The following is a 16,043-nucleotide window of genomic DNA, read 5'->3' as shown; positions in this document are numbered from 1 at the left end:
TGAAGGGACTCAACCCCTAGGAGTTGGCTCCTATGGAGCCTACAGGAGTTGCCAGAAGGAGGAGTACAACGCAAGGCGCCATCCAACTGTCTTAGGGACTCCACTGGGGAGGATTTTTGCGTAGGGTTTACTCCTCAGCCTTTCCGTCTCCCCAAGGTGTCCTGCTGCAGGAAACGACAAGCCGCCGGCGCAGTTAAACCCTCAATGGAAAGCAAGCCCCTCTCCGCGCGCTGCAAAAATAAAATGAAATAAGCCCCAGGGGCGCGCGCGCCCATGCGCACTCCAGGAGCGGCGTGACGCGTCGGCGAGAGACCCTCTGCCGCCCCCTCGCTTTCGCCAGAGGTGAGCGCGGCTCCCCGCCACGTGACCTCGCCTCTGCCCCGACAGGGTCTCTCTCTTCTCTTCTCTTCTGCTTCCATCCCCGTCCAGTTTCTGGGCTGCGGGCGGCTCGAGCCCCGCCCACTTGGCTGGGGCCTCGCGCCGGCTCTGCTGCTCTCCCCTCGGCTTCCCGTCTCGCGCCGGCGGCTCCGGCGAGCCGGGAAGGTCAAGCGCAATATTGCATAGATTTGCAAAAAAAGAGACAAGCGGGGCCGGAGCGGGCAGCAGGGCGCAAAGGGCGGGAGGTAGGTAGCGAGCTGTTGTCTCCTCTTCTTCCTCCTCTTCCTCCTTTCTTCTCGGCGCGCCCTAGGGCTTGCTCGGTCTCTGTGTGGGGTTTTTTTGGGGGGGGGGCGGTGTTGGTTCATTCACGGCCGTCGCTCGCCGCGATTGCTTTTGGGGCGGGGGCTGAGGCTTGGAAACACTTTGTCCCCCCCCCCGTCCCTGCCCCCGATCGCATCTCCCGCGCGGCTTGCTTGTTGTGCCACGCTTTTTGCGCTTCTGGCATCTGCCCCCCTCGTCATCCATCGCGGTTGGGGGAGAAAGAAAAGCGGAGACTGCGAGGAGGTGGGCATGACTGATATATATTGGTGTGCTTTAAAATGAAATGAGATCAGGCTTCCCCGCAAAGGGTTAAACCCGCCGCTTTCCCTCCACGCACAAAGCGCAACTTTGGCAAGGAGGAGTAGCAGAACTGTTGCTATTCTAGGCCCGCTGAAGTTAAGGAGAAAAGAGGGAGGCGAGGGGGATGAAAGCAGCAGTCGCAGCAGCAGCAGCAGCTGCTTCCCATTTTGCCCGTTATGGTTAAGAGTGGCACAGACAGGAGCAGAATAAGGCTGGTTTTTGGGGGGGAGGGGGCTGCTACTCGCGAGGAGGCGCCTCTGGGTCCGAGTTTCAATGGGTTTAGCACAGGATGGAAGGTCACCTTTGGTACGTTCCTCACCCCCAAACCCCCCCAAACCACTGAGTGAGCAATCTGTTGGTTTGACAGGCCTCCCCTGTCCTGTTTGTCCTGCAACAAAATGATTGAGAAAGAACTTGCAGGTAAGGCATGTAGAAACCACATGCCTCCGAAGTGAAGGGAAGCTTTTTCTTTTGGGCTGGGGAAAGAGATTTAAAAGGAATGTGCTTTTTTGGCATCTTCCAGCTTAGCCAAAGCGTCTTCATTGTTATGCAGCAAAAATAAGTTGGTATAAAGGCGTGTGCGTTTGGGCCTCCGAGAGCTTTTCCCCCTTTCTTTTTCTAACTGTCAGAAGGGAACCGCAACAGTTGCCAAAGTCAACATCGCGGTTTGCCTGTTACGTGGAGGTCAAATGTAAGGTGGGAATGGAGGACGCGACCTTGTTTGAGCCTTGAAATGGGCACCGTTTGGGATTTGAGGAAGCTCCTTTCATTATTAAGGGCAGGAGAGAGGCTGTGCAGCGTGTGAGGGGGAAGGATTTGGGAAGAAGCGGTTTAAGTAATTATGGTTGCTTTCACATGACTTCAGAAGCCACAAGTCTGTTCTTGGGAGTCACGCCTTATCTTTTAAGATGTGAGAGCCAGGGCCAGAGGGCAATGCCTCATTATACTCCCCTTTTTAAAAATTAAAACTCTGTTCTGGGACCTGCTTCAAAGGTACGGCTACACATTTAGGTTGCCATATCTTTGAAACTGGATTGCCCTTTAAGGCAAGGGTGGCTAACCTGTGGCCTTTCAGATGTTGTCAGAATATGGCTCCCACCATCCCTGCCTGTTGGACAGGTTGGCTGGGCCTGATGGGAGCCAGATATCAGCAACCTCTGGAGGGCTGCAGGTCATCTACCTCTACTACTGAAGGTCCTGTGTGAGTGTCTGGAGGCGGTTGGAGGATGGATGGCAGCCAACAGATTGAGGTTGAATCCTGACAAGACAGAAGTACTGTTTTTAGGGGACAGGAGGCGGGCAGGTGTGGAGGATTCCCTGGTCCTGAATGGGGTAACTGTGCCCCTGAAGGACCAGGTGCGCAGCCTGGGAGTCATTTTGGACTCATAGCTGTCCATGGAGGCACAGGTCAAATCTGTGCCCAGGGCAGCTGTTTACCAGCTTCATGTGGTACGTAGGCTGAGACCCTATCTGCCTGCAGACTGCCTCGCCAGAGTGGTGCATGCTCTGGTTATCCCCCGCTTGGACTACTGCAATGTGCTCTACGTGGCAGCTAGACTGGTGACTGGGAGTGGCTGCCGAGACCATATAACACCGGTCTTGAAAGACCTACATTGGCTCCCAGTACGTTTCCGAGCACAATTCAGAGCGTTGGTGCTGACCTTTAAAGCCTTAAACGGCCTCAGTCCAGTATATCTGAAGGAGTGTCTCCACCCCCATCGTACTGCCCGGACACTGAGGTCCAGCACCGAGGGCCTTCTGGCGGTTCCCTCACTGCAAGAAGCCAAGTTACAGGGAAGCAGGCAGAGGGCCTTCTCGGTAGTGGCACCCTCCCTGTGGAACGCCCTCCCACCGGATGTCAAAGAGAACAACAACTACCAGACTTTTAGAAGACATCGGAAGGCAGCCCTGTTTAGGGAAGCTTTTAATGTTTGATGTATTACAGTATTTTAATATTTTTTTGGAAGCTGCCCAGAGTGGCTGGAGAAGCCCAGCCAGATGGGCGGGGTATAAATAAATTATTATTATTATTATTATTATTATTATTATTATTATTATTATTATTACTACTACTACTACTACTACTAGCGGAGGTGTGACTCTCTCAAGTCTCTGGCAGTACTGTTGACCTGCAGGTCTCACGTCCATATTTATCTGGAAGTAGGCCTCGTTGAGTATGTTAGGTAATGGGAGGCAATGCACTCTTCCTTGTCTTGCTGTGGCCTTCCAGGCATAATTCTAGAAACTGTCTGAGTCAAACACACTTCAGAGTTTATTGTTTTGCCATTGTGTACTTCAATAAAACATGAAAGGAGGGCGCACACGCCAGGGAATTGCAGTTGGCCTGCGGCACTCTGGCACTTTCCCATGGACTGCTTCCCAGACATCTGGATATGCAAATTACCAGCATTGCACATTGGACCTTATAGATTGTCTCCTTCCCTATTTCATATTTGTCAAGCTGTTGCTCTCCAGTTGTTTTGGGCTGCAACTCCCCAGCAACCTCAGCCGGCACATCCTGACTGGGACTGGTGAAAGTTCTAGTCCAAAACATCTGGAAGACAACAGGTTGGCAAATCCTGTCTTGCTTTGATCTGCAGAAATGGTTAAGAGCCCTGTTTGAAGGTGCCAGCTATTTGCCTGGAATGTATAGCAAGGGCATGGATAAGGGAGAGAAATAGTTTCTCTTCTACAACCATAAAACTCAGTTCTTCTGAACAGTAGGATAATATTTCTACAAAATGCCACGAGACCTTATTTTTTGAGTTTGAGGTCCCATATTCAAGGTGATGGTGGGCAGTGGGATTTTGGCTGTGGAGCATGTGATTGTGCTGCTAATATTACTGCTAATATTACTTTATATTAAATAAATTATCTAGTTATAATTTGAGTGTTTTAGTTACAGGCCCTGGATTCTCAGGAGCACATAGACATAGTCAAATACCGTACATATTGAAAAATAAATAAATAAACTGTCAGGGTTATCTATAAAGCACAGTTCTGACCTACAGTTTCAGGCACCAATGAATTAAGACTTGTGGTTAACTTGCATGCCTGACTTAGTTGGTCTTTAAGGTGCTACTGGAAGGAATTTGTTTTGTTTTGACTATGGCAGACCAACACGGCTACCTATCTGTAATTGCATGCCTGGGTAGATGATTGGACGCTGACAGCAGGCTGCATAAATTAAAAAGGCTGTGACTCTGAGAAGGCTTTCACAAGTCCTTCCCTCAATGAATGAACTTGACTCCTCTCAGAGACTGATAAGGAGTTGTATCCAATCATGTGCCTCTGGTGCAAATTATACACTGCATTGCTTCCAGAGAGCAGCCAATTGGAACTTGTTAATGAATGGGGATTCCAGCTTCATGCATTTCCTGCAGACGTGGTAAATGCTCTGGTAGTTGAGGCATTATTAATGTGGACTATTCATTTAAGGGGGTCACTTTTATCTGACAGCTGTTCACTTCCTTTGGCAAAGGGCTAACTGTACTTCTCTTGGAGTGAGTATATTTCTTACGCATTTTGAATATCTTGGGTACGTGGCATCTATTCTCACAGTGTTCCTGTGTTTTCTATTTGTGGCATTTGCTTCGTAACTACGCTTGTTGGAAACTTTTTAAACTCGTACATCAAGCTGAGGAGGTAAGAGTTTTTCTTGAAATACTATAAATGTGCTTATTGGGCAGCTGTATAGTGGGTATCAATTTTCAATGTCTTTTGTTTCTTTTTCCAAGAGAGTAGCAAAAATGTTGCCTACAGTTTAACTTGATCTATGAATGGAGAGAGACGGTGTGCTTTGTTTCTTCAGTGCTGAAATAAACGTTTTCAGTTAAAAGCTATTAAACAGGAATTTTTTTATATACCTCTGCATGCTTTTTGTTACATGGTGTAGTTGTTGACGTATTAATCCTCCCTTAAAGTAGATTTTTTACTAGATCAATTTATGCTGGAATGATAATATGAGGACTTTCAAGTCGCACGAACTCTTCAGACTGAGTTCCCCAAAGTGTTGCTGCTGTTTTCAGTCTTTTACATGTTGTTATGGTTGCACTATAAATAGACTTCCAGCAGAAAAAAGAGAATTAATTCCTGGGCTACGCTTTATTGGCTGGCACCAGCATTATGAAATGCCTGTTATCTGCTGGTACGTAACCCCCCTTCAGCACGCTGTGTAGGCTAGCAAATCTATTCTGTAGGTTATCGCCTGTATATAATTTGGGCTTCTTACAGCTTGCCATCCTTTGTAGTCTTCATCCTTGAAAACAATACACTTAGTCTTACCGGCTTTGTTTTGAATGCAGAACATCGTAAAACATACGTAGCTAGATTTAACCAGCTTGCTGGTAATGACGCTTAGATCCTAGTGACAACAATAGTAAAACCCTCATTAATTTTCAAGGCTGTTGGATTGTACCCAGTACTTTTTTTTCTTTTTTGAAGTATAATCACTGGTGATAGTAATGATGCCCTTAAAAAGTTTACAGTTAGTATTGTTGCGATGGTGGCATAATTTTATATAAATTGCTGTTCAGCTTATTTTTGCATTTGAGATTCTGCTACATGAAGGCTCAAGGTACTGTAACTTAAACGTGAAGACTGTTTTGGAACTAACATAGGAAATTGGGAAGCTTCCATGCACCCCGGGTGTAACATGGAGGATGCCAGCAGGGCCAGGGCCCTGGGCATAGATTTTTGAGGGGGTGCAAAGCAGGGGTCCTAGCGCGGCCTGGCCCAGCACTCCTCTCCCAGTGTCGGAGGAACCAACACTTATGGATAAGAGTACTGAACCAGGTCATGCTGGAGGTGCCAGTGCCTGGTTTGCACCTACCAAGTGCTGTATTGGTTGGCCGGGCTCCCCCTGTGTGGGTTGGCAGGCGGTTTAGTGTGGCCCTGCATGGCTCCAGTACGGGGTCACTCCAGCAGCGTCTGCGGCGAGGGCTGGGGTGCTGCATTGGGATCCTTCACCCTCTGCACTGTGTGCCCTGACCTCGGTGCATGCATGCACCTGCCCCAGGGATCGGGAGCTCACGCTACATGGCTGCATGCACAGAGTCATTCCTTCTTTTTTTTTTAGATAAATTTTTATTAAGATTTTAAAGATTACAGAAAAAAAGAGAGAAAATAATAACAATCAAAGAAAAAAGAAAAAACACTACATATAATAAAAATCATCAAAAACCAGAAAACAGAAGAAAAAAGGTAAAAAACAAGTCAAACCTGTACATCACTTACTTACATTCACTTATTTCCTTGACCTCCTCATGCCTCCCATTTTTGTATTCTAATTCAATTTGTTATTTCAGCAAATCCTTCCAACCTTATTTTTATCTTAATAATTTGTCTTAATATACTATAATTTTACATTCTCTCTTTCACCAACTCATTTTAACTTAATCCTTTATGTCATTTCTACTAAAACCACATAATTTTCTTTTCCCAACATCTTTCTAGCAATCCTTAATTTTGCAATATTTTTGAAGATAAACTTTGAATTTTTTCCAATCTTCTTCCACCGACTCTTCTCCTTGGTATGCACAGAATCATTCCAGCTTGATATTGCATACATCAGGGGTAGCCAGTGTGATCCCCACCAGTGCTGTTGGACTCCATCATTTTGCCAGTTGGCCATGCTGACCGGGACTGATAGGCATCAGTGTCCAACCGCACCATGTTGGTTACTCCAACCCTATATTGCCTGCAGTGGCTCTCTGGGATTTTAGACAAGTGTGTTTCCCCTGCCCTATCTGGAGACGGTAGGGATCAGATCTTGGACCTTCCACATGTGAAGCCTGTTCTCTGTCCCTGAGCTATGGTCATTGTATTGAAATATGTAGTTACGTCTAGGCTGGAAGAGAGATAATTATTGCATCTGTAAGAAATGAAATCTGTGTATTATACTTTGTTTAAATTACAGTGGTACCTCGGGTTAAGTACTTAATTCGTTCCGGAGGTCTGTTCTTAACCTGAAACTGTTCTTAACCTGAAGCACCACTTTAGCTAATGGGGCCTCCTACTGCTGCCACCGCACCACCAGAGTCTGATTTCTGTACTTATCCTGAAGCAAACTTCTTAACCTGAAGCACTATTTCTGGGTTAGCGGAGTGTGTAACCTGAAGCATATGTAACCTGAGGTACCACTGTATTAAGATGCTGAAGGTATTAAAACATTGTGAGATGGTACCAACATTGGATACAACACAGAGAAAGAATTGTGGACCTTGTTAGCCTCCCCTCCCCAAGTCCTGATGGATGCAAATCGCGATCTGAAGTGACACATGTTTTGAATATACTGCTTTGCAAGTCTCCAGTGCTATTATTTGCTAAAGGGCCAATGCTTTTGTATATGGCAGGGCATCTGTGTGGCTTCCTAACGGGGTGATCCTGCCTGCTGAATCTTGGACAACATGGCAAGTTTTATTCTACGTACAGTTTCGACAAGCTGCTCCAGTCCCCTTTTCAACAGTGCGCTGTCTCACAAGGCGAAGACTGTGAAGACACCATGCCTACGAGCCTTCCGCGTGCACCGTGTGCTCTGGTGCCAGGCTCCTGTCAAACCAGGTATGTGAGTTCAGATAGGTATTCATGATTTCAAACTGATTCTTGACAGCTGTAGAAGCCAGTTCCCAACTTTCCATCCCCTCTTCCAACATTCTGTCACCCTCCTAATGTAATCCATAAAAGGAACCTGGGATAGTTTACCAGGGGCAGGCAGCAAGTTAAGTTTCGATTTTAATGTTGATTCTATTCCTCTTTCTCCCATTATAAGTGAATGGTTGCTAAGCTCCCTTTCAGGGTGAAAAGAAAGGTCTAAGCTCCTGGGTTAATTTGTGAGGGCAAAGCCTTCCCTCCACATTCAAATTAGGTCGCTCAGCCTTCACTGACAAGAGCTCCTGCAGGAGGTCAGAATGCACCCCCAGGGTTTTCGTAAGGTTATCGCTCCTTCTTCATACTCCCTGCCCATTATAATGATTAGCAATTTGCTGGTGAAGACATGTGTTATATTTGGAAGGGACACAATTGTGCCTTGGAAACGTGTGTATGTCAAGTTTACCTACAAACGTGCCAAGGGCAAGGAAAGTCCATGATGAAGTGCAAGATAATACTTCCGCAGCTAGCAAATATTTGTGGAACTCAGCTAATTAAATATATCAATATATCTAGATACTTCTATCTTCAGGTTAAAGCTTAATCTGCAGTGGTTGCTTTCACAAAACATATTCTGTGAGACTCTTCTTTTTTTCTTTTCTTACTGGACCATACATATTTGGTGAAGCTTGGGAATTTGTTAACCAACCCTCTTACTTCCCCAAACCCTTCCCTATTACAGTGGTATCTTGGTAGTCAAATGGCTTTGCTCCTGAACAAATTGGCTCCCAAATGCTGCAAACCCGGAAGTGATTGTTCTGGTTTGTGAACGTTTTTCAGAAGCTGAATGTCTGACACTGCTTCTGATTGAGTGCAGGAAGCTCGTGCAGCCAATCGGAAGCCGTGCCTTGGTTTTTGAACCGTTTCGAGAGTCGAACGGACTCCTGGAACAGATTAAATTCGAGAACCAAGGTACCACTGTACTTCTTGTCAGTCTCTGTCTTCTTTCCCCACTCCTCTTTTGTCCTAATCAGTGGGGTAGGAGAGCTGAAAATAACACCAATATATTTCACATCCGGCAACCAACGCGCCCTTTTGGTTTCAGATAGTACATGGGTAGATGAGTCTAGAAATCCCGGGTCACAATTATTCACGGCCCTCTAGTGGCTTTGGTGGCTAATTTACCAGAAGTAATGTATTTATCGTTAACTCTGGAAGTGTATACTCGATTCTGACCAAACTAAGCCTCCCAATGTCTGTTTTGTCACCTGACATCTCATCTGGTTTTTAATCATATACTTCTTGGATGGGAAAATTCTAGTTCACAGAGCGGTGCAAGTAATCAAGAATGGATGAGAATAGAGCATCAGAAGATGCTTATGGAATTTTAGCAAAGCATGAAATCCACTTTTCATGCTCAGTCCAAAATTCTGTAGGTAAAACAGTAGTTTGTATCATAGGAGGGTTCTTGCTCTGTAGAAGGAAGGTCAGCTTTCATTGACTATCTAAGGTCTGGGCAAAAATGGAATGGTTTTTCTCCTATTGAGTCACTGAAAGGCATGTTTACACTTGTGCCTCTTATGTTTACAGACAGTCTTTCATGTAGCTTGGCACACAGGCAGGAGGCAGAGTGGTAGCTCTGCATGACTAAGAGTAGCTAAAAACGTCTTTAAGGAATAAACTGAAACTGAAAATGGATGTCATATTAATGTTTTGATTTGCTCTTTTGCTTCCTTTTTTGTGTGTGGGGAATATTCTGCAGTTCACTGGTGTAGCAAGCACTTTTAGTCTGACTTTGGCAGTAGCTATTATGCGATGCCATTATGAAGTGAGTGCCAATGGAAACAGCCTGCTTTGCTTTTTGAATGGACCAGTCTCTGCTCAGCCATTAAATAGGGCATGTTTGCATATCATGCTAAACCACGGTTTAGGACAAAGAACAGGAGCTGTCACAAGACCCAGGCTCACACACTTTCCTCTCCATCTGTAGGGCCAGGAGCAGGACTTTGGTAGCCCTTAGCTTCATATTCCCAAAATCTTTGCTTATCTGGATCTGGTCTGGATCAGGGATCTTTCATTTTTCTTAAAAAACAAAACCAAACGCAAAACCTAATCAGTTTCAAAACTAGCTAATTTCAAACTGGAACTTCTGTAGCTGGCTTGGTCAAGTGTTCTAAACCAGAATCCCTGGTCAGGATGACAAGAGATTATAGGAAATAGAAGCTAAAACTCTGCTGGGATCCTCCTAGCCATGTGGAAAGACGAGAGGGGAACACAGGGCATGCAAACTCAAACCTCCCAGTTTTAATTTCTTTGCTCAAATTCTGGTTTACTGTGGCCTGCAAGTGTTTCCTCCCAGTATTAGATTAAGATCAGTTGAATTCATTTTTTAAGACCATTAACATGTTAGCCGCTTCATTGGAGGATACATAGAACTTTCTGTTAACTTTAGCACTTCTTTTGCTGGTCAGAACAAAGTAACAGGGTGCTTTTTACATAGCAATCAAGGTGAGTGGTTGTTGTGATTATCCTAGGAATTTGCTTAACCTTGTTGCCATCCCATCCTGTGTCTGATTGCCGGCTGCAGGTGGATCCTACCATTCATATCCTTCCTTCGCTCCTTTCCTGTATTTCCTACCTACTCCCAGCCTACACAGTTTCTTAATGCAGTATAGTAGATATAGTATGGGACTTGAAGCTGGGCAATCTTAGTTCACTTCCCTGCTTGGCTATGGACTTAGCTGAGTGTAACAGAGCCAGTCAGCACCTCATGGTCTTATTTATTGGTTTATGCCACCTTTTAAAGCAGGGCTGAGCGAACTTTGGTCCACCCAATGTTGCTGAGCCACAACTGCCACCCACCTTAGCCAGCATGGCCAATAGTCAGGGATGATGGGAGTTGTAGTTCAGCATCGTCTGGAAGGTCAAAGGTTCCCACCTTTGGTTTAAAAGGTTAACACCCTTTTCAATGTGATTTACAGAACAAAAACCGAAACTATTTATATTTTCACACATGCAACGTTAAAATAACTACATTGCAAAGCAAAATCATCAGCAACAGCCAAAGCCATAACTTTAAAATATTTCACCAGAAACAGTTTAAAGCTGATCCAGGTCTCTTTAGGCTTGTTTTTAAAGCCTTTTTAAAGGAGGGACCTCAGGAAATGCATTGCAGAGGGATGGGTCCACAATAGAAAAGTTCCTGCCTTAAATAGGATAAAATGAGATTATGGTTTTTTTGGGGGGGGCACACTGCTCTGAGTTCCTTAGAGGGTAGGATATAAATGTAGTAGTAGAAGAAGCCATTGGGTTGCCCTTTTCCAGCTAGCATGATTGATGGTGAGTGATTGGTGCAGTACTTCGTTGGATTGCAGTGACAGTCAGTGCTGGGCTTATCATGTGAGGTGTGAAGGATGCCCCACTGAAAGCTGCTTTTCCAGTTTCACTGGAAGATGTCAATGTAGGTGTGCAATTTTACTGAGTCAATGTAAACGGAAACGTCTTGGTCTGCTTCCTCCACGCTTCCTCATTGTATCTTTTTTTTTCTGTCTTCATTCCACCTCACTCCCTTCAGGCTGTCTCCTTGTCTTCCCGCAGAACTCTGAAAAAAGGTGAGCAGCTTCTTCGGAAGCTGTTGGTATAGTGAGTTGGTAAATAGGCACAAGTTTTGTTTTCCCCCCTTCCCCATCTTAGCAGTAGTCTTTAAAAATAGTCTCTTGTCTAAAGAGCCTGCAGTCCTAAGCACACTTACTAGATAGTAAGCCCCATTGTGCTCATTGGGATTTGCTTCTGAATGGCTGTGCTTAGATTGCACTTTTGGTCTCTAATCTTGGGTTTTGTCTCTGTGGAAGGTCACTGAGGAGTCCATGAAGGCGACCAACACAGTGCTGCTCTCTTCCTCTCCGTAGTTCCCTGTAGATTTCCATTTTGTGAGATTTAAGCAAAATTGAAGTGATCCTCTGTAAATGGCGGAAGCTTAGCAGGGATGATGTTGGGTCCTCTGGCTGGCCTTTTATGTCCAAGTGATGCTTATTCCATGCTTCATCTTTGTAGAAGCCATTGCTGTGAGCTGGTGAATGGGAGGTCATGACCGGGCATTTTATCAGCGCTTCCCAAAGCTACCTTGTTTCTTCACAGGGGAAAGGGGTGATACCTTAAAGAAGGGGTGAGCAGCTATGGTATATTGTTAACTCATAGTTAATAAGTAACATTATTTTTAGTATTAGTATTATAATAAAGGGTTGGCCTGGCACTTCAGTTTTGGAGAAGACTTGCGCTCATACCAGTGGGAGCCAGTTTATTAGGAGGGGTGATTTTCATTGGGATGGCAGCTGAGGAGTAAAGCAGCGCTTGACCTCCCCTGTGCGCTTGACCTCCCCTGTGCACTAGGATGCCAATGAAAATCTCTCATGGTTCACCAGTTAGGCCTCGGGTGGAGTTTCCATTACTGCTGACAGGGTGGTGTAGTGGTTAAGAGCGGTAGACTTGTAATCTGGTGAACTGGGTTCAATTCCCTGCTCCTCCACATGCAGCTGCTGGGAGACCTTGGGCTAGTCACACTTCTCTGAAGTCTCTCAGCCTCACTCACCTCAGAGTGTTTGTTGTGGGGGAGGAAGGGAAAAGGAGATTGTTAGCCGCTTTGAGACTCCTTAGGGTAGTGATAAAGCGGGATATCAAATCCAAACTCCTCTTCTTCTTCAGGAGCTTTTTCCCAATCCTAATTGGCACCGGTGTGTTTGTGTGTGGGGATTATTTTCCTTAGGATGGCAGCTGAGGGGGTAGAGAAGTATAAAAGAGAGATAATGAGTTTGGTGGATGGGGAGGGGGGAGAGACAGAGAGAGGGGGGAATAGCACCACCCATGCCAGATAATGTGCTGCAAGCATATACGTCAGATCCTAGGGGCCAAGGCACTTCCACCCCCCGAGTGTTTCTTTGGGGGCCCAGGCTCCCTCAATGTTCAGAGGGCCTTGGGCTCTGCCCCCCCGGCTCCTCATGACGTTGCGTGTGTGTGACATCAGGACACCACATGACGTCCCCTCAGTCATCTTGAGAAGATGGTGCCTCTGGTCCTGAGAACATAGTAAGTCCCTACTGGGTCAGGCCAATGGCCCATCTGGTCCAGCTTCCTGTTCTCACAGCGTCCAACCAGATGCCCGTGGGAATCCCATAAGCAGTACCTGAGCAGAAGAGCCCTCTCCCCTCCTGTGGTTTCCAGCAACTTCTATTCAGAAGCTTATCACCATCAGGAATAAGAGCCATGGATAGCCTTTACCTCAGTGAATCTGTGTAAGCATCTTCTAAAGCCATCCATGTTGATGGTCTTCACTGCCTCATGTGGCAGCGAATTCCATAGTTTTAACTATGCACCAACAAGGACCCCTTTTTGTTTTTGTTTTGGTCTGCCTTGAATCCTCCATCATTCAGTTCTCAACACAAGTCCTAGGATTGTGAGAGAGGGAGCCAAAATTTTCTCTATCCACTTTCTCCGTGCCGTGCACAATTTTATAAACTTCTATCATGTCGCTTCTTCTCTAAACTAAAAAGCTGCAAATGCCTTTTTAGTTTTCCAAGAGATTACTCCTTAAGTAATGGAACAACAGTTTCTCCACTCCTGTTTTATGGCTGATGTTGGTGTTTCTGGTGTTACAGCATTTGAAGGAATGTTGGTCACATGTTTTGGAGGAACAGAAACACTGCAGCCTGGCCAAGTGGCATGTGGAACATGACCTTGTGAGAAATGGCTGCAGGACCAGTTCAGCCATAGACTTGCTAATTGGCCTTAGGCAAGTTGCTGGACTCTTAGCTGGAGTTTTTCACCTGTAAAATGAAAGAAGTCTATCCCAAGGTCGTCACCTTTGCAGCTAAAGAAGACTATAAAAAACATTGTACCCAAAGTGCACATGACTGTAGAATTTTTTTAAAACCCAAACATTATGCAGGCTAATAAGTTTTACACCTGAGAGAAGAAGATATTCTTAGACTTCTACCACTAAGTTCACACAACCACTTTTCATAGAACTCAAGTGCTTACTGTTTTATTTAAATTGGACTTGGGCCACAATCCTGCACACTTATGTAGGAGTAAGGCTCATGGAGCTTCTTGGGATTTGCTTTCTGAGTGATTGGGCTTAATCATTTGAATGTGTTTATCTTTTCCAATACTATGAATAGTTAATGTTTTTTACTGAATTACTCCTGCCATATATGCACTGGTGAGTTGTTATAGACTGCTATCTAAAGGGATGATGGTTGTCCATCATATTTTCAGCCTGAAGCATTGTACAGTGGTACCTCGGGTTACATATGCTTCAGGTTACCGACTCCGCTAATCCAGAAATAGTACCTCGGGTTAAGAACTTTGCTTCAGGATGAGAACAGAAATCGCGCGGCGGTGGGGGGAGGCCCCATTAGCTAAAGTGGTGCTTCAGGTTAAGAATGGACCTCTGGAACAAATTAAGTACGTAACCAGAGGTACCACTGTACATGCAAACAACTATTTTCATTGGAGGTTGTTTTCTCTCTTTCTCTCCCCCCCACCCTTTGCAAACTACCAAAGGATTTGCTGTTTGCTTCTCTTCCATTTACAGGTATCCCATATAAGCAGCTGACTGTGGGTGTTCCCAAGGAGATATTTCAGAATGAGAAGAGAGTTGCCTTGTCGCCAGCAGGAGTTCAAGCCCTGGTTAAACAAGGGTTTAACGTTGTTGTGGAGTCGACTGCAGGAGAAGCTTCCAAATTCTCTGATGACCATTACAGAGAGGCAGGGGCACAGATCCAAGGGACGAAGGAAGTCTTGGCATCTGATTTAGTCGTCAAAGTAATTCTGGATTATTTTTTCAATACTTCCCTATTGCAGGTGTGGGGAAACCATTTCAGCTTCTGGGGCCCACAAGCCAGAGGTGGGTGGGGCCATAGGCACACGTGGGCATGCCTAGAGGCAAATGTGGGCATCGCAATGGATGTGACTCCTGCCTTTGTACCAGAGGCTACGTTAAAGCCAAGTAAAAAATTCCCACCCACATCATTCCATCTAGACAGGCAAGAGCCATCAACATAGTTCCAGGGACATATTCCAGCCAGGCAAAAACACTGAGCAAAGGGACATAGAAAATGGGTGTGTGGCTTGGGGAAGGGTTGTGGCTCAGTGATAGAAGGTCCCAAGTACAATCTCTCTCATCTCCTGGTATGGCTGGAGATGGTTCCCTGTCTGAAATCTTGAGGAATGGCTTCCAATCAGGGTAGATAATACTGCGCTAGATGGATCATTGATCTGGCTCGATATAGGCAGCTTCCTATGACAGTCCCAAGGGTTGGGTAAAGAGGCCTGTGCGGCTGCATTTGGGCCCCTGGCCTGAGGTTCCTTACCCCTGCCCCATTCATCCTGTCATACGAATGCCCTATTTATGTGGTCACTGCTGAGTAGAGAAATAATGCTGAGTTAACCTTGTAGGGTGGAGTCAGACTGCAGCAAAGGCACAGAGTGTTGCAGATTCACTGCCAGATGGCAGCTTTGATGCAGACTATGATCTGGAGGTGTTGAGTTTGCACTTGCCCATGGAGTCTTCTTAGTTCCCCTGCCAAATACAGACTCCCAGTACTTAATGTTTTGGAGGCCACTGAGCTACATTTTAGCCTGTGCAGTGGTGGCTTTCCAACCTTTGCATTCCAGAGGATCCTGGTGTTTCCAGGAAGCTTACTGATGCCAGGGACGCAGGTGGCGCTGTGGGTTAATCCACAGAGCCTAGGACTTGCCGATCAGAAGGTCGGTGGTTCGAATCCCTGCAACGGGGTAAGCTCCCATTGCTCGGTCCCTGCTCCTGCCAACCTAGCAGTTCAAAAGCATGTCAAAGTGCAAGTAAATAAATAGTACCGCTCCGACGGGAAGGTAAACGGCATTTCCGTGTGCTGTTCTGGTTTGCCAGAAGTGGCTTAGTCATGCTGGCCACATGACCTGGAAGCTGTACGCCGGCTCCCTCGGCCAATAAAGCGAGATGAGCGCCGCAACCCCAGAGTCAGTCACGACTGGACCTAATGGTCAGGGGTCCCTTTACCTTTACCTTTACCTTTACTGATGCCAAGTTCAGTAATATATGGGCCTATGGTTTCTGCAGGCAATCTAGCAAGGCCTCACATGCTTGCCCAGGTTCCCTTGCCATGTGAGAATGGCGAGAATCCTTGGATTCACTGGTGTGTGTAGCAGACCATTTACCACTGGGGAGCTCTGCCTGTGCTAGGAAAGATCTGAAGGCAATTAGTAAACTGATATGAGTATTTGCTTGCATGAGCGAGTGATGGGAGAATTCCAGAAATGCAAAGCTAGATCTATGGAACTGGCCCATGGTGATCTTTGCATCAGGGCTGTTCACATATAAAGGAAGCCAGTGCCACATATTCATGAGTGTGCGATTTGTGTTGCCTACAGTCCTCCTTTGGCTCACTGCAGTTGCTGCAAAA

The 16,043-nt window shown here is 46.0% G+C and overlaps 1 protein-coding gene across 3 annotated transcripts in view; it reads left to right on the top strand.

The window, feature by feature from the left end:
• Nucleotides 1–370: 370 nt before the first annotated feature.
• Nucleotides 371–16,043, top strand: part of NNT (nicotinamide nucleotide transhydrogenase) — a 60,683-nt gene continuing 45,010 nt past the window's right edge. The window contains exons 1-3 of one of the 3 annotated variants that reach the window (XM_081881393.1): nucleotides 371–623; nucleotides 7,353–7,560; nucleotides 14,177–14,406. In XM_081881393.1, the coding sequence (XP_081737519.1) occupies nucleotides 7,407–7,560; nucleotides 14,177–14,406 (384 nt within the window). In that variant the 5' untranslated portion in view covers nucleotides 371–623; nucleotides 7,353–7,406. Of the gene's footprint in view, nucleotides 624–810; nucleotides 943–1,400; nucleotides 1,420–7,352; nucleotides 7,561–14,176; nucleotides 14,407–16,043 lie in introns of those variants that run through there. The other 2 variants (XM_081881394.1, XM_081881395.1) reach the window with 2 other exon arrangements.

The sequence above is a fragment of the Podarcis erhardii genome (genome assembly GCF_964252035.2).
Source record: "Podarcis erhardii genome assembly, chromosome: 11".
In the NCBI taxonomy this organism is placed as follows: Eukaryota; Metazoa; Chordata; class Lepidosauria; order Squamata; family Lacertidae; genus Podarcis; species Podarcis erhardii.
The sequence above is the reverse complement of the archived record's forward strand: the minus strand, read 5'-3'. Positions and strand labels throughout refer to the sequence as shown.